General features: G+C 30.9%; 2 protein-coding genes across 2 annotated transcripts; one reads left to right on the forward strand and one right to left on the reverse strand.

Annotated features, from left to right (window-relative positions):
• Positions 1-1,106: 1,106 nt before the first annotated feature.
• Positions 1,107-10,201, forward strand: LOC107488060 (protein HAPLESS 2). Its single transcript, XM_052261628.1, has 19 exons — positions 1,107-1,764; positions 1,874-1,996; positions 6,103-6,235; positions 6,333-6,476; positions 6,573-6,661; positions 6,748-6,787; positions 6,890-6,947; positions 7,044-7,104; positions 7,247-7,325; positions 7,422-7,556; positions 7,659-7,853; positions 7,940-8,020; positions 8,124-8,224; positions 8,391-8,508; positions 8,818-8,875; positions 8,969-9,057; positions 9,190-9,302; positions 9,415-9,515; positions 9,615-10,201. Exons 3-19 carry the CDS (start codon positions 6,110-6,112, stop codon positions 10,034-10,036), a joined length of 2,010 nt encoding a protein of 669 aa, XP_052117588.1. The 5' UTR covers positions 1,107-1,764; positions 1,874-1,996; positions 6,103-6,109; the 3' UTR covers positions 10,037-10,201.
• Positions 10,202-10,374: 173 nt separating this feature from the next.
• On the reverse strand, positions 10,375-13,409 carry LOC107488082 (cytochrome P450 87A3-like). Its single transcript, XM_016108777.3, has 9 exons — positions 13,180-13,409; positions 12,772-13,093; positions 12,521-12,670; positions 12,108-12,359; positions 11,913-12,002; positions 11,719-11,797; positions 11,336-11,442; positions 10,811-10,938; positions 10,375-10,705 (listed from the first exon to the last, which is right to left on the reverse strand). The coding sequence occupies exons 1-9, from the start codon at positions 13,371-13,373 to the stop codon at positions 10,600-10,602; spliced, it is 1,428 nt and encodes a 475-aa protein (XP_015964263.1). The 5' UTR covers positions 13,374-13,409; the 3' UTR covers positions 10,375-10,599.
• Positions 13,410-19,483: the final 6,074 nt, after the last annotated feature.

A 19,483-nucleotide genomic window follows, 5' to 3' on the forward strand; every position in this document is an offset into this window, starting at 1 on the left:
GGCTGGTGGCTGGCGTTGAACGCCAGTTTTGGGCCTTCATTTCCAAAACAATGTTTGGACTATTATATATTTCTGAAAAGTCCTGAATGTTAGATTTCTATAGCCGTTGAGAGCGCGCTATTTGGACTTCTGTAACTCCAGAAAATCGCCTTCGAGTGCACAGAGGTCAGATCCTAACAACGTTTGCAGTCCTTTCTCTGCTTCTGAATCAGACTTCTGCTCAAGCTCCTCAATTTCAGCCAGAAAATACCTGAAATCACCATAAAACACACAAACTCAAAGTAGAATTCAAAAATGTGAATTTTGCACTAAAACCTATAAAAACATAATAAAACTTAAACAAAACATACTAAAAACTATATGAAAATAATACCAAAAAGCGTATAAAATATCTGCTCATCATTTAGTATATGATAGACTTGAATTGTGTAGTAAGAATACTAATGATAGTTTTAATAAAGAAGTGATTTGGATTAATGGTTTGAGACATTTGATAGTTATATTATTGATGGGTTAAGGAGAGAGTACAAATGATAGTAAAATCTTATATATTTGTTAGTTATTTATAATAACTTTCATGATGGCCTATTTATAGGTTTCACAAGTTGGTCCATTATAATTCCTCATAAATTAATTTAGTAATGAACAAAATAATAGTGATAATCATGAATATGGGTATATGGTGTGTTGTCCACTGGACCTGTGAAAAAAAAATTGAACGCTTTAAAATCGCAACCCATGTTGTGGGCTGAAAAATAAAAAAAATTGACACATAAAGTAAAACGCACTATGTGTTTTGATGATTCAAAAAAAAAAGAATATTGTGCCCTTAATAAACGCAGGCTGCGTTTGGGCCAAAACGAAACAAAAATATTTTGAAAAACGGCAAAAAAGTAAAACAAGCTGTGTTTGTTTAATTTCTTGAATAAAAAAATTAAAATACAAATAAAATGGGTAAAATAGAAATTACGTTTTGGACTGATACTATAACAGTGAAAATTTATTGCATATAAATATTATTTTTTAAAAATTTTTAATCACTTAATTTATTTATTTATTTTCTAAAATTTTTTATTATAATATTTAGATATTTATTTTTATAAAATAAGATCATCAAAATTCTAAAAAATTCTACAAATATATAGATAATCAATAAAAGACAATTGACAGCATCACACACCGGACTCTCCTCAACTTCACAGGAATATGGAGTATGAGTCTATGACCTGATTGATGAGATGTTGAGTGTCTCTTGTGGTGGTGAAGCTCTCTGTCTGTCATGATCTGAAACCAATGGCTGACTCGACGAGTCAAAGAGATTTCGGCGATTCGAATTTTTGTGTGGTTTTCCAGAGTCAATTTCAAGAATCCCCGCGCTTCTTTCATCATCCATGCTACAAGTCTTTGTCCATGATCTTCGTTGAGTCCACGATCGTTCTATCTCTCGATTGCCAATGGGGACATGGGATCTAGAACCATTTCTCTACAATAATGACATGAATGCTCTGAGGAGTTAAATCGCTAAATTTGTTGCCGGAAGAGTAAAACTATAAAAAAAGACAAAAGAAAAAAAATAGGAGTGATAGTGACACTATCACAAAAACGGATAAATCAAACCCTAACCAAGCCAAAACTCAGAACCAGAACCCTTTCTCCTCATCTCCTCTCACCTCTCTCTCACTGCTCGCCCATCCAGCGGCATGTTGTTTCCCTAACTCTGTCTCCGCTGCGTGCTCCCCTGCCTGGCGTCATCTTCTCCCTTGAGTATGGATCACTGCTCACCTCTGCTCCCTTGATTTGCTTTTGATTTTGTTTTGAATTTGAATTGGCTGTTGCTTATTTTTTTTAATTTTTTTAATTTGGGAATCGCAAGCTGAGATGCTTCATTTGTGGTTGTTTGTGAAAGTGCTTTCCCGACATGTCTCGTATTTTCTAGCGGCACTGCTTCCTCTATCCTTTAGCAGATTTGATTCTCTGGCTTCTTATGGTTCCTTGGGTATGGTTTGCTAATTTCTTGCCCTTTTTTTTATCAGTCGCCATATTGTTTGACATGTTGTTTCTTCCTGGTTAATTTTATAGTTGTGGGCTCGTGTCTTTATTTTTGAGAAATTTCAAATTAGTGCTTGAACTAGGTGAATTATAGGCTTCAATGTTCAGACGTTATTAGTTGTAGTGCACATTTCTATGAACCTTTGTTGTTGATCTTTTTCTTGAGTTCTGCATTATTAGTTCACCAACTTTTTTTCTATTGGATGCACATCAATTGCTTGATGGTTTGTTTGGAAGAGTTTTGTTAATAGAAACATAGACATATTAGGTTGTTCAATCAAACCTTGCCAATATCTAATTTTCTGAGAGAAGTTGTTGGGCCTAATAATTGCTGAGGTCAAATAAAATTTACTTTACTATCTTTTTGGTGGTATAGAGAATGAACTACTGATATAAAGTATACTTTAAATGCATAAATATAATTATCTACTCAGTAGTATGTACTAATGTGGTTAATAATATTCCTAATTAACCTTAGTTCTCTTTTTTATGCTGAAATTCCTGAAATCAACATTATTTTGGTAATGCCCATAGCCATAGCAAGGTAGCAAACAAGAGTTATTGTTTACATTCCATGGCATTTCTTGTGTTTCTTACTTATTTAGCTCTGTATATTCTGAACCACTTCAGAAGAAGAAGTTCCACCATTCATATCACTATGGTAGCATCCATTTCTCAAACAAGTAATTTTCCATATACTCAACTCTTTTAAGAGTCTAATCTTTGTGGATATTTCTTTTTACATGAGTGTTATTTTGTGATCATGATAATATTAGTTAATGTAGTTCAAGCTATCTCCATGAGAGAGGATTTAGTTCGATATATGGAGAAGAAGGAAGCTCCAGCAATGGTAAGAAGCATTCTATGTTATTTATAGGGCAAATTGATCAATAGAAGTGAGTTGGCAGCAAAGAAACTTCTTAAAAATTTGTAAGGATACTTTATTTGATTTGCTTCTTTCAACCTTTCTCTCATTATAGCACTAGACAGTAGTTGACATTGTTCGTTCGACGATGATTCTTTCAATCTTGTTATTAAATTGTTGTTGTGTGATTGAAATATGAAATTATTTAATAGAAGATAAGGAGAGAAAGAATTTACAATTGAAGTGGAGGCTATACGTCATGTTAGACATAAACATCTTGTGCGTATTGCATAGAGGGGGTTAAATGGTACTTCTTTTTAGCAAAGCAATAAATCATTTTAAGTTATTATATGTGCTCTCACAACTCCAAAATACATAGTATCTCTTTCTTTGTATTATCAATAGCATTTTTGCTTTAGTGTTTGTTTCAATATTCAGGCTGCTAGTGGATGAATATGTGAATAATGGTAATCTAGAGTAGTGCATGCATGTTGCCATGGAACAAGGGACACTTACCTAGGAGATCCATGAAAGTTGTACTCACAGTTATTTGGTAAGTTCAGCTTTCTACTTTAAAACATTGGCCTTGGTAATTGCCAACACATTTCTATTTTTATCTTAAGTTCTTTGCCTCTGAATGGATTTGATTGTAATCTGATATGTTATCCTATATTACTAATAGTATTCTTTTTTTCTTGTTAAATAATACTATGGTTAAGTTTTAATATGAGAAAGTTTCACTGATATCACTCTCTATTTTACCTTCATTCTTGGCAAGCTTGCTTACTTACATGAAGCAATTGAATCGAAAGTTGTAAAGTCTAGCAATATATATATTGATTGATGATGAGTTCAATAAGATGTTTTATGTTGTGAAAATGAAAACTCAGTCTTAGTGGCTATGCATTCCTATCTCTTTTAACTACATTAAACTATTATTTTTAAATAATAACCTGGTCATTGTTTTTCTATGACTTAAGAGATAACATAACCTTATTTGAATGTTATTGCAGGTACTCCAGTGAAGATGTTAGAGAGCTAATAATGATGTATTTTGATACTTGATTTTGTAACAGTTTAAATTCATTTAATTCAGGATATTTGCTTTTCAACACTATTACTTAACTTTCATATTTTTATTATTAAGAATATTACTTATATGGATGATAATAATTTTTAATTTTGTATGATATAATTTTGTGTTAAGTAACATTTTATTATATTTTATTTTTTAAATTTATCTTTCATGATTAGCCAGAAAAAATAACATAATTAAATAACCCACCAACATTAACCACAAAAAAAATGTGACAAAAAAAACCTGGCTTGCCAATATTAGCCACGGATCGTAGAATTACGCTTTTTATTTAGTTTATTTTTATTTAGCCATAGTTTAAAGTGTGATAATGATGTTAAAACCATGGCTATTTAAAGGTTTCCAGTTCACAAATTCGTGGCTAACAGGCCAAAAACCATGGTTTAGTCTAATTACCTAACAAATTTATGATTCTAAAATTAAAAAAAAAAAAGAAAATAGCATTATTCCGAGTACATGGAAATAAAAGACGTACTCTCTTTATTAGCCATCTACACATATACTTTACCGTTTATCTCTTAAATATTGAAATGTTGAGCACATTCGGAAAATTCCAAATTTTAGGAAAAGTAATTAAGAAGGGTAGAAAGGAAAACAAAAGTTAGAGAATGGTGGAAAGAAAAACAAAATTAAAGGGATTATTGATTTAGGTATAAGGCATGAAAATATAATTGATTAAATATTTTAAAAATATTTTTAATAAAAATATTTAAAAAAATGAAGAACACTTACACTATGCTCATGCAAACGGCACCGCTAATGGCAGCACGTACAGCAAAAGATGGAGGAGGGAGACAGGTTGGATGATTGGATGAAGAATATTGGCGCAATAAATGAGTGAAAACAAGCACTGCAAAGAGAATGTGAATAAACAAGAGTGTGATTGACGTTGTTAATGGCTTGTGTTATTACACCAATCTTAATTTTGCAAAACCAGCAATTAATGTTAATTTATACATATATTTTTTGAAAATATAATTTTTTTTATTTTTTAATTTAAATTAATTATTTTGATTTTTTATTTTAGACTTAATTTTTATATATTTGGCCTGTATAGACAAAGTACTTACAAAAATGAATTTCTAATTAAAATTAAATATGTCTTTATTAAATTTTTAAATTTTATATAATACTGATTAATACTCTTTTAACATGTATTGGTTGAATTCCTTAATTTTTTACTTTCATTCTTTCAGAGGACAAAATCATGTTATTTAAAGAAATAATTTTGTTACGAAAATAATTTTTTAAATGAACAATCGATTATAAAAATATTCGATAATAAAAATTAAAAAATACATAAAAATTTAAAAATATTAACAAGAAAGTTGGCATTTGTTTTAACATTTTTTAACTTTAATATTTATTTATTTATTATTTTATTCATAAATTATTTGTTAAAAAATATGTTTACATCAATAAATTTTAATATTAATTAATAGATCCTTTGGTGTAAAACTAATTTTGGTTGTGATTTTTTTATTTCAATTGATATTTTTTATTGCTATATAGTATCGTAAAAAATATAAAACTAATTCTCTTTATATACAAGTGATACCAAATTTTTCTAAAATAACATAATAAAATAATAATTTATTTCAATTGATGCCATATAAAAATTAATTGTTAATTTAATAAAAAATTAAATAATTAAAATCATACATTTAATAAAAATATAATTTTGTAATTTTAAAAATATTAAAAATATATTTTAAAAATGAACCAATCAAACATAATTTTTTTTATTTTCCATACTTAAAAATAAATCTTCCTTTTACAAAGGTAAAAAATTGAAAATTATTTTCTAAAACTAAAAATAAAAAATATTTTCACAAACTAATCAGACCCATGAATCATCAAAATGAAAATTTTTTATGTTAGGTATTTTTTTGGCCGAACAGTTTTAGTCACTTAAAAAATTTACATTGGAACAGTTATCTTTCTTTAGTAATAATAATATAAAATGCTACCGTCTTGCAGAACTTGTTAATATTATTGGAAGCATCCATGGTTGCTCAAGAATACACTAAAGAATAATGATACTACTGCGCACCATAATCATCATCTTTTTCTTTGTTTCTTCCTTTCTTAGCCTTCACATGGCCGCTGCAGTCCAAATCATTTCCAAGTCAAAACTGGAAAAATGCGAAAAAAACTCCAACTCTGACGACAACCTTAATTGCACCACAAAAATCGTGGTCAACATGGCTGTTCCGAGTGGCTCAGTAATAACAATGGCTCTCTAAACAAATATTTATTTTATTTTATTCTTGTTTCAAATGTTGAGTACATATATATCTATACAATGCAATGGTGGTGCAGAGTGGAGGAGAGGCATCCATTGTTGCAGAGTTAGTGGAGGTGGAGGAAAACTCAACCACCAAGATGCAAACGCTGCGGATTCCACCTATCATAACTGTGAATAAATCTGCTGCTTTTGCATTGTATCAGTTATCATACATACGGGTACATACCACTATCACAACTTCTCTCTCTTGCAATGGACACATATAACTTGAATTAATTTGAGTTTGGATGCATGGCTCTTTAATTACTTTGTAGGATGTTCCTTATAAACCTGAAGAGTACTATGTTAGGACACGAAAGTGTGAGCCAGATGCTAGTTCAAATGTTGTTAAGATATGCGAAAGGCAAGCCTTGTAATAATTCTGTTATTAGAAATGCATATTGGTGGATTGAATTCATTGATGAGAGTTTGTAGGATGTGTTGTTTCAGATTGCGGGATGAAGAAGGTCATATAATTGAAAAAACTCAGGTGCTGCTATTTATGTATTTTATATTTGATTATTTACGTAAAGATGTCTTTATACGATGATGGCAGATAATCGCTAAACAGTTTGAGATATTTTTGCTTTAGCCAATATGTTGTCCATGTGGACCACAACGACGGATGCCTTCATCATGTGGAAACTTCTGTAAGTGCTTAAATTATTAATTTGCTATTAGTAAGTTATATAGAAAGGATTAGAACTAGAATTAGTGTTATAATTAATTGTTTAACTGGCCATCAGTTGATAAATTGACAAAAGGAAAGGCCAACACGGCACATTGTGTGCGCTTTCCAGGTGAGTGGTAAGCTTTCATTCTTCCTATCTTATGTTGATTCAAATTCAAGTTCAAATCCATTATGCTGATTCTCACTAACAGGAATAGGATGATCTTAAATGGAAGTAACCTACTTGTATTGTATGTATTTGTTTTCAAATCATATCAGGTTTCATGTATTTGGTATTGGACGGCAAACCTTGGAATTTAGTATTCGAATACAGGTCAAGAGTGGGAACAAAGTTTCGGTATGTACATCATCATACTGGATTTTTGTTAATTGATTTTTAATCTGTTTTTATGTGTGTCTAATAGAATTTTTCTTATCCATATTTGGCTGGCAGGAAGTGATTGTGGGTCCTGAAAACAAAACAGTGACATCTCAAGATAAATTTTTGAGGGTTAATCTTATCGGAGATTTTGTTGGGTATACAAGTATACCATCTTTTGAGAATTTCTATCTTGTTGTACCAAGACGGGTATGCTTTTAATGTTGACTAGTATAATAAGCTTGTTAACAATTATTATTTGACATATTATAGGAAAAATAAAATTGAAATTTTAGAATTTTCTTTTCCCAGGGTGGCCCTGGTCAGCCGCAGGAATTGGGAAGAAATATATCAATGTGGATGCTACTTGAAAGAGTTAGATTTACTTTAGATGGTTTTGAATGTAACAAAATTGGTGTTAGTTATGAAGCTTTCAATCAACAACCAAACTTTTGCTCTTCACCCTATTGGAGTTGTTTGCACAATCAACTCTGGAATTATTGGGAGGTTAGTAACTTCAACATTATACTTTAAAGTACAATTTTCTTAATAGTTATTGAAAATCTGAGAGATTTTAGTATTATTATTATCAGGCTGATTTGAACCGCCTAAGTAGGAACCAGACGCCACTCTATGGTTTGGAAGGACAATTTGAAAGGATAAATCAGCATCCAGTTATGTTTAGTTGTATATTTTTTTATTTAATTTATATTTATAAAATTGATAAGTTAATATATTCCATTATATATTATTTCTAACTTATTTTCTTCTTTGCAGAATGCAGGGGGTTATTCTTTCTCCATAGGAATTACAGAGGTTCTTAATACAAACCTTGTGATAGAATTAAGTGCCAATGATGTAGAGTACGTTTATCAAAGGTAAGATTATTTAGTAGGTACATAGAATAATTATCAAAAGAGTGGTGGTTGCTTCATATTTAGTTATAGTCATGATGATTATGCTTTAACTTATTTTTTAAGCACTTTAACCCAATTTTACATACAACTTTTTAAAATTTGTTTGATATATTTCACTTTTTTATAGGAGTCCTGGAAAGATTCTCAGTGTTAGTATCCCTACATTTGAAGCTTTAACTCAATTTGGAGTTGCTACAATCACTACTAAGAATACTGGTGATGTGGAAGCATCATATAGTTTGACGGTACTTTGTTGTTCTACATTTCCATTATAGTTTCTCACCTTCTTAAGGTCTATGTTAAGCTTCCTGGCATCTAATTTTGTTATCCTTTCCTCTCTTTACTTGGAACATGGAATGATCATTTGATCATTTTTCTTTATTATGACTTGGATGTGTTAGTGGAATTCTGCTTGATTGAATTGATGCTAATGCTCCTAAACTCAGATGCTTAAGTTTTATAAAGTCTACAAAACTAGAATAAAATATGCTTGCATAGCAGTAATTTTTCAAGGGGTTCAACATTTAGCTTTAACATATTGCTCTATCTTGCAGTTTAATTGCTCCAAGGATGTCACCTTAATGGAGGTATTATTTAAAACATATATGATGTGTTCATTTTCAACAAATGATTGATACTCTTAATATATGCTGCTGCTTCTTTTTTTTTTTTTTTTGACATTAACTTTTTTTTTTTTGGATGAAGCTATACTAAAAGATTCTGATTATAGCGAAGTTGATAGAGCTGAATGTCAGTTTACTACTATGGCAACTGTTCTTGATAATGGAACCCAAGTATGTTCTTTTCTGGTTCTAGAAATTTTTTGTCTTCACTTTCCCTAAACAAACTCAAATCAACATAATATGTTCTGATATTCTCAATAGTTGAAATGGACCAAAACATGAAATTTTAGGAAATTACTGCAGGGAATGCCTTTTCAACCACCAGAGAATGACATTGGTTTCTTTGATTCTATTGAGCACATGTGGACCAAACTATGGACAAGCTTTGTAGACTTTGTTACTGGAAAATCTTGCAGGTATTATTATTTTTCTTCCGAAATGTACATATTTTACATAATTCAATAGAATCTATATGTTGAAATATGGATTTTTGCTATAAACTTTTAAGTAGAGATTTTTATTCAACAGGCAAAAATGCTCTGGTTTCTTTGACTTCAAGTGCCACATACAATATGTATGCTTGAGTTGGATATTAATGTTTGGTTTATTTCTAGCAATATTTCCAGCAGGTATGTTTTCCATTTAATGTGATTATTACTATAAATGAAGCTAGATATTTCAGTACTCACATTCATGAAGTGTAAATAATAATGTTCACTGGATTGCAGGGATTGTGGTATTATGGCTTTTGCATGAGGAAGGTCTATTTGACCCTATTTATTACTGGTGCGACGACACCTTTGTCGACGATCAAATCATGGATAAACAGAACTACAAATATGACAAAAGACACCACCATAGACAAGAAGCTAAGCACCCTAAGCATGGTTCCCAACATAGGCAAAGGACTAGTTATGAGCCCAAGCATAAGCAAAGGCATAAGCATTCTGAAGGAGAGTCTGGTAGTTTTGATCATTTGCATCATGTTCAGAAAGAAAATCACAAGCATGGACACAAGAAGAATAAAGATATCATGTTGCATAATGTTGACAATCGTGCTCATCATAAGCGTAAGAGAAATCGAGACACTTCAATAGGATTAGTCAAGGAGATGAAGCTGAATCGTGACGAACACAAACAAGAGTTGTAGATGAACTAGAGTCTATGCAAAGAAAGTTGTTATTATTTTCAGTATTAGACACTGCAATGCTTAGTGCAACTTTTTAGCACCCTTTCCTAGTTAGACATCATAAATCTCCTATTATATTTTCTAATAGAATGGGGAACAGAAATTAAAGAAGAAAGTTATTGAAAGATGGACCTTGAACGTAATTTAATGCTATCATTTGAAAGATGATTTTTCTTTCTTTTATAAGCTGGATTTATAGTCTACATTTACATCACTTGTCACAAAGTAAAACTTATCCATTTCCCTCACTCTCTACAATTAAGGTAACTCATGTCATGAGGAATAATACAACATGATTTTTGTTCCTTTTATAGCATATGCAGAGGAAAATCTAAGTAAAGTTACAATGTCTAAGTGACCTAATAAAACAAAACTATGAACCCCACATAGTTCTTTGGCTTCCAAAACATGTCTCCTTGCCTTGTGTGCTTTGAAAATACCAAAGATTGAGAAGGTGTTCAATGTAATTTCCTACTATATATAATGTGTGAGAGATTTGATTTCTAATTTGTGATGGTACATTCTCATTCTTGATTACTTTGATCTCTTTTAATCATCTGAACATGAAATCCATCTGGAAATTGTAATCCAGGCGTTCTAGTAATATTCCCTCCTTTGATAGGGTTCCACCTGAAATATTATTCATATTACTATTAAGAAGATACTCTTCATCTGAATTTAAATTTAATCTCAAAAGAAATATGCATGGTAGTGACAGTTTCATGTTGATGTTACCTGTACTTGGTCACCAAGCAATGAATAAAGACAGCCATCTGAACCTTAGTGAAGTCTGTTCCAACACAAAATCTCATGCCGCCGCCGAAAGCCATGAATTGTCTGGTTGCACCATTCAATTCTATTCCCTGTAAACCATTAATATATTAGTTTCTTAGATCCCTTGAAGGAGCTCTAAAAGACTAAAATCATGTAAATCTTTTTGCTGTTTATGACAATTGATAACTATACTCACTTTGCATCATATACTTATTAGACCAACTCATACTCCATTCCTATTAGATTTGGTATGGCCATGTTTTAAATATTTTAGGACTAGAATAACTGGACATATAGGTTGAACAAAAATGCTACATGCATGTCAAAAATCAATTACCAAAAATTTTCGATGTGTATTTTTTATTTTAATATGTATTATGTATGAGTGATTGATTTGGTAACTGGTTTTTTGTAACATCCAAGTTGTACCATATTATATGAAAATAGCATAACTGTGACAAAATATGTAGAAGACAGATCACATACCTCCCATCTGGAAGGGTTGAAGGAGAGAGGATCTTGATATTTGGCTGGACTTAAGTGAACAGCTGGGGGACACACCATTACTGCCCAACCTGCTGGTATGGTATATCCTGCATTGCATGAGGTGGTGTTCATGTCAGATACATTACTTATATAAAAAGGCATGTATGTGTATGTGTGATGTGTGAACTGGACCAATCATTTCTTAACTAATAATTAGTTCCTATTATTTTAATTGCTAGATACATTCAGTGTCCCTATTAGTCCAATAATTGGTTGATTTCATAACTATCAAATAAAATTGTCTTTAATAGTTTAATTATTATCCCATTTGAGTTTTCTTTTGAGGGATTCTAAGGAGACAATTAATACACTTAATCACATACCTTTGAAATTAATTTCCCTTAGTGCCTTTCTGAAGATTCCTGGAACTATATTTGCAAGTCTCACAGTTTCATTAATGAACTGCAAATCATCATGGACTTGAAAAAATGAGATTATATACACATGGAAATAATGAAGAAAAAAATATAGTATATAAGAGTAGTATACAAGAAAGCTTGTAATATTCTGTATTCACCTGAAATGTATATGTCATTGATTTGTATTCTTTCCATGTGACTCCGGAGTTAGGATCTTCGCGCCTTTTGAGTATGGATTCATGTTCTTCCTAAAAGGCAGAAAAATTTGAAGGGTCAAGATGAAGAAACTGAGAATGTCAAAAGCCACAAAAATAGTTCAAAGGATGAAGAGTAGTTTTTAATTAACAACATACTTGTAGTTGCTTGAGGACCAAGGGATTGTGAGAAAGGACTTTGATGGCGTAAGTGATTGCGAGAGAAGTGGTTTCAAAGCTTGCAAAGAGGAGGACAAACATGAGGTCCAAGGCTATGGCTTCTGTGAGGATTGTTCCCTCTTTCTTGAGTTCTTCAACTACATAGTCAAAGAAATCACTCTGCTCTTTCCTTGGCTTTGCTCTTCTTTCCTCAAGCATCTTCTTCAGCATCTTCATTGCCCTTTTCCTACCCTATGAACAAATTAAACAAACAACACATGCTCCTTCATTCAGACATTCTAGGTTGTGATGCACAGTTTGCCAAATAATGCTACAACATTCAAAGAAAGAACTCAAAAGAGCTTATTATGATTTATATACTAATAACTATTGCTTTTGATTGAAGAAATTACCTGAAGACATTTATGATATGCTGTTCCTGGTAGGTCAAGAGGGAAGGAGATAAGTCCTTGTATAAATGCAACAAAGTTCTCCCTTAGATTCTCTGATGAATTCTTGGAGTCATAACTGATGAGTTTTTTGGCAGTTAAATCAAATATCATCTGCATGGAGGTACAGACACAAATCAAACCATGTTTAGAAGAAGAATAAGAAGATTATGATATATTTTGATTATGTATTAACGAATGAATGAATTTCATACCGTGGCTGTTGCTTCTTTGAGTTCAACAGTGTCCTGGCATGACCAATGTTGTAAGGAAGTGCATGCTGCATGTTCAACCTCAGAGAGCATCTTCTTAAGGCTTTCAGGACCAAAGAGACTCAGCACCATGTTCTTGAGGTACTTGTACATGAATCCATGTAATGATCCTACATTCTGTCTCCCAAAGATCTCTGTGAATGTGTCAGGGTACCAACTCTGGAACACTTGTCCCTCTTGCTGGAATATGAAGTAATTCAGATCAGGGTCTGTTGATACCACCACTGGTCTCCCCACCAAGTTAGTCTTGAATATTGATCCATACCTGAAAAAAAGAGATTCAAAATCAGTCACTGTTTGTAACTAACTTATAAGGTTTCATTGGTCAACAACTGAAATAGTTATATATACCTTTTGATCCTGTGCTTGATGAAGGGAGAAATGTCATCAGAAGTGTTAGGAGAGAAGAACTGAAGGGTCTCACCAACAAGTGGCAACCCCATTGAACCTGGTGGAAGCCTTCCGTTGCATGTGGGACTCTTCCATCTATAAGCCAAAAATGTTGGCAAGATAATGATCAATGCTACAAGATACAGAGGCCACATTTTTCTTCCTTAGAGAAGAAAAGAATGAATAAAAAATATAGCTAGAGAGAAGAGAGGAGAAGAGAAGAAAACTAAAAAAGGAGTGGACAGGTTCAGAGTGAGTAACAGCAAGAACTAAGAAGAAAAAGAGGCTTGAGAGTTGAGAAGATAGTGTTGGATTTGCATACATATCAGCATGTTACAAGATCCTTTTATATAGGGAGAGGTCACTTCATGAGCCTGTTGAAGAAGATAATAATAACAATAATAATAATAGTGGTGATACTAATATTATTAATAAAATAATGTATTTATTTTGGCTTCCCCTTATAGTATTTCGTGAAGTTGGTTGTTCAAAAAGCTGTACAAGTAGTTGGAGATAGAATAGAATAATTGGAGTTATATCTGTCTATATATTTAGACCACTTTATTTGCTTTGTCAACGGCATCAACATATATGATGTGTGTTATTGAAGAGATTAATTTGCAAACATATGATGATATGAATCTTACTTGATGCTTCCTCTCTCCCACGTCTTATTTATTTATTTATTTGTTTTAGTTTCCTATTATCCTGATTGTGATTGCAGCAAATAAAGAGTGCATATAACACGAAACTGAAGAAGCACGAGGCAGAATTGTGGCAGTTTTTTTAGGAGATATTGTGGGTATTCCCTAGATTTGATGAGAGAGTTGAAGCTGATGAGAGAGTAGTGATGAGGTTCATAGAATCTGAAAGTAAATCTTCCAAAGGATCATTTAATGCTTCAAAAAGTCCTTAAACTTGTGTGTCTCTACTAATGAATGCCTTAACCAACTTCATTCAAAATCTTGCAATATCTATGCTAAATTCTCAGTCTCTCTCATGTTGATGCATGCCACACATGCTAATATAGCAAATACCAATCAATAATCTTTCTATAGATAGATAGATCATAGATAATAATAATAATCTCATCATAGGTCCTAACTAAATTCTGTGCTTCAGCGGATTGTGTACACAAAATTCGAGTTATGGTGCAGTTGCAATTTTTTTTTTTTTGAAAAAAAAAATCACCGGGTAAAGAAGAAGAAACTTACAAAAATGATGCATAGTCAAAATTACCGAACAATATTTGAAAATGTAACTTCTTTAAATATAAAAAAAATTAATGTGCATTTAAAAAATGCATGCTAATATATATTTTACCGTGAAATTAATAATAACGTATTATATTTTATAATTCCATTAATATTCTTATATTATATGATGTTATTTTTATTTTAAAATAATTTATTTTAGCATAAATGGTTATATTATTTATTAAATTTAATATTTAAAAGTAAGATTTTGTTAATTAGTTATATAAAAAATTTTAAATTGTATACACTGATTATGTATAAAATCAACTGATTTAACCCGTTTTATTTTTTATTAATTTAGGACCTAATTTACGTTTTTAAAATATACCTGATAAAATATTAGGTCGAATCTAAATCTAATTAAACCTAGTGTGATTCGGTCTATGCACAACCTTAATACTACATACTACACTTTTATGAAAATTGTGGTATTTGAATAGGAAATGAATTTTGGAAACACAATGAGTTTGTTTGGAAATTTATAAATTAGAATTCATTTAAGAATTATTTTTTTTTGTTTTGAAACAAATAAAAATAAATTACTTAAATTCTTTTGAAAATTTTAATTCTTGTTTTTTCTTCATTTATAAATAAGATCAAAAGGGGTCTGAGTTTGAAATTAATTCTCACACCAAACAAATTTAATATATTAAATGTCAAAAATATCTCTCTTTATTTATATATTTTAATAATAAGTGAATGTTTAATAAAATAATTTTGTTCTTGACAAAATTATAAAAAAAAATTAACTCATATAAGAGTTATTCCAAACTAAAGAATTAAATTTTATTTTATTTAATCTATGACACTATTTACATATAAGATTTTGTTTGAATTTCGTTATATATATTAAATATGTTTTTTGGTGTTTATTGTTGCATTTAAACATCTAATTAATTTATTCTGTGAATCAATTCCTCAAGCCAGCATAAATCGCCATGTATGTCATGAATGATGATGCCTTAGCTTAAATCTCAAGGCAGCCATATCCATCCATTCATACATTGAAGTATGTCTTGATTCCAATTGGAGGGTTCGTTGTAGCTAGAATTGCATCCAACAAACTATACTACGTGACCCTTGTATTCATTTTTGGAGACAAAATTAACAGTAATTCTAATGCTGATTCTAGAAATCTAGCTAGGTCAAAAGAGAGACTAATTGAGCACCGTCCCATCAACCCATTGAGCCACGGACTTGACCAAAATTTGCAGCAATTACCATGATATAGGTAGGTCACTGTGTGTATTATGTTCCACAAAATTCTTCTTGCCTTTTAACTTTAATACCATTAATTTAATTTAAATTACGTTTTATTAGGGTGTTGGATAGTTCCTTTTCCTATGCATAATTCCAGACTAGATAAATAAAATCAAAGAGCAATTGGATGAAATGTAACAGATTTTCTGGTCAATAATCTCCCAAATACCTGGCACAAGGTTTCCAGTTCCTTTACATACTGTATGTGTATTATAGCACACAGATTCTATGAGCTAATAATAACTATATATTATATATAAGAGGCTAATTAAGCCCATAGAATGTCAAGTTGGTTGTGCTTCTTGGATGGTATACAGGATGTCATGGGACAGTACTAATATTTGGATCCATAATTGGTGATTTGGAGTGATAAATTTTGTTTTTTTAATTAATAGTTATAAAATAATTTTATAATAAAAATTTAATTAATATTGACTAATTAAAAATTAATTCTTTATACTTCTTGCTTCTTATAATATGAGGATACATGTAATTTCAATAGGAAAAAAAAAGGGGGGGAGGAATAAAATCCTAGTGTAACGTATACATACATATATATAGATTCTAACAAAATTTCCTGTTTTTTCTAATAAATCTTATGCATTTGATAAAATTTAAAACATCATTTTCATATACATCACAGACAGCCAAGTACGTACAGAACAAATTAAATCTAAGATGTTCCAACAAATTATTATTATCTCTGGCACAGTTAGCATGTCCCTCTTCATAATTTGATTATTATCTTTTCAATACTCAAAATTGAAATGGGTGAATCCATATATAGTATTCCATGAGAATGACACAGATTGCTTAACTGTTTTGGCATATACTTGGAAAGGTACTGTTGAAGCGGATCTCAATAATAATGCCATATCAGTGCGTGAAGCCTATATATATATAGTAGTTTAAGTACATAATTAATCAAACTTGTTTAATGAATAGGTTTATATACATATACATATTACTAATACAATATGTATGAAGTAGTCTACTATTCTTTTACTCTCTCTTCTCTCAACATATCGTCCATTGTGTTAAAAAATTAAGATTAGCATAGCAAATGTATGATTATTCTAATAAGATTGGAAATTCTAATGGATGGAGTAAGGCATTAAGGGAGGGCCCCACGTGTCTGAATGTAAAATGGCACAAAATCTCATGGTGGGTACCCATATGGAGCTGGTCCAATTCAAAGAGATCCATCCATCTCTTCCTACTCCATGTTCCACCAAATGTGCTAATAAGTTCATCTTTTTTAGTTAGTTGACTGGAGATTTGATGATGCAAGCTGACTGGTTGATCAATATGTTAAATATTCAATTATTCCTTCCATCTCTCAGTTATTAGTTTATTGGCTCTCTAGTAATAAGAATTGTAACATTATATTATATTATATTATATGTGAAGAAATGAAGATACATTGTGTCATTTGTGTGTCCTAGAATGTATGTAGACCACACCAATAATGAGGACTGGAGTTCATGAGTTAGAAAAAACTGTATCCTGTTCCTACACCTCTTGTGTAGTAATTGAAAACTAAGGGCAGTCGACATGGGCTAAATTCATTGGGTTAGTCTGTTTATTCATTTAAATAGACGGATTTTATCTTTAAAATTAAGTCCGTTTAAATTTTGGGCTAAATGGGTTGAATCTGATTAATCCGAAAAAAATGACGGATTAAACAGGTGGTTCATTTATTTTTAAAAAAAAAAAAGCAGTACTTTTAGTTGATATTTCTTTTGATTCGACTCGAAAATCCGACCAATCGACTAAAAAAATTATTATTTTTAAAGGTTTTTGACTTAAAAGTGGTATTTTTTGTCAAAATATTTTTCAAAAAATAAAATTAAATGATAAACGAATTAGCCCGTTTAATCCATTGGACTGACCATAAACGATCCGAACCAAAAAATTTTGCCTCGCAAATAAAACGAATTTAAACAAGTCAACCCATTTAACCCACAGACTTAATAGATCGAACTTAAATAGACAGAATTAACCCGTTTGACAATCCTATTGAAAACACAAAATATAAGGTTATAATAATTTAACTCCTGCCATATCTATACTAATAAAGAATCTATCACTTAGATTCCTTCTTTTTCTTCCCAAAACAATAAGGATATAAACATAAAATTTAATCTAGATTTCTGTATTATGTTTTGTTATAATGGAAATATGTTTTAAAAAAATCACATTATAAATATAATTTCCATTAATCAGTTCAGTCAATATCTACTCTTAATTATTTGTTTCATTTTCATTTTGAGACACAAATTTTTATTCGAACTGTACCTGTTTATTATCTAATGATTAGAAAAAAAATGTTATTTATACACTAAAATTAGTTATTAAAATCAGATATAAATATATTTATGTATAAATATATGTGGTTTAATTTATTTTCAATATATATCTATATTTTAACATATATTTTATACTTATGGCTAAATTTTAGTATACGACTAATATAGTTGAATAATTCATCACTACAAAAAAAACGTTAAATACTGTCGAATTTAGCGTCGGAAGTTAGCGACGAATTTGACAAAAAATTCAGCGGGATAAAAGTTACTGTCAGATTTAATTTTGCAACGGTAAAGTCACTGGAAATAATTGGAGGGAACAAAAAAAGAAAATTGGCGCAACTATTACCGTCGGATTTAGGGGTGAAAAAATTCGACGGTAAGGTAATTAAATAAAACGTGCCGTTTTGGTCACAAGTTATGTGTTACTGGCAGATTTTTTCGACAGTAAATCTACCGGTAAAATTAATCCTAAATTCGAATTTGCGAACCCTTCCTCTTCATTTGTGCAACATCGCAACCTCACTTCTTTCTCCTTTTTCTTTGTCTCTCGCCGTTAGCCCCCATCGCCACCATTCGTCACTGCCACCCTCACTCACTCTCATCGCTGGTCACTGTCACTCAGCCATTATCGCCGCCTCAACATTGTCACGTCCTGCACCGCGCTCGTTCAACAACATCGGCGCCTCTTGCTCCACGCTTGTTCATCACCGTCGCAGCCTCCTCCAATCGGTCTTTCCTTTCTCAAATTAGTTTCTTTTGAATTTTTTCAACATACATTTGTGATTTAGGGTTTGTTTAGTTGTTTGAATTTTTTTTTTGAAATCTTCTGAGTTTATATATCTATTTTTTTCTAATTTAGTTTAATTTTTGTGTGTGTATTAATTGCAGGAATTTACGGTGAAAACAAATAAAGGTTCAGTTTTTGTGATTGTTTGTGGAGATCAAGAAAAACTAGCTTCATGAAAATAAGTATAGTTCAATTTATTATTTTAATTTCTGTGCTTGTTTGTATATTTTTTTTAATTTTTTTTATTTTTGTGAAGTTTATTTCTATTTTGAACTACTTGAGAAAAAATGCCTTATTTTTTTGTAATAGAAATGTTTTGAGGGACTAAAATTTACATTTTGTGTATTGTAAGAGGAATTAAGTGAAATTTGAGTTATTTAACTTATTTGATTGTTCTTACCGTTGGATTGAGTGTGTTGACATTGCAGATAGATCTGCATATGATGATTTGCGTGCGCACTCGGTAATGACTATTAGTTAACATACTATGAATGATATCTTTATTAAATCAAGATAAACTTCTAATAAATGAATAGTATAGTAATTTTGGTGGTTGGTATAATTCAAATTGTGTATGTTAACTAAAAGATTAAGGAAAATAAATAGGATTCTACTAAGGAGACAATGACCTATTTGTACAATGTATACAA

The sequence above is a fragment of the Arachis duranensis genome, chromosome 5 (genome assembly GCF_000817695.3).
Source record: "Arachis duranensis cultivar V14167 chromosome 5, aradu.V14167.gnm2.J7QH, whole genome shotgun sequence".
Lineage (NCBI taxonomy): Eukaryota > Viridiplantae > Streptophyta > Magnoliopsida > Fabales > Fabaceae > Arachis > Arachis duranensis.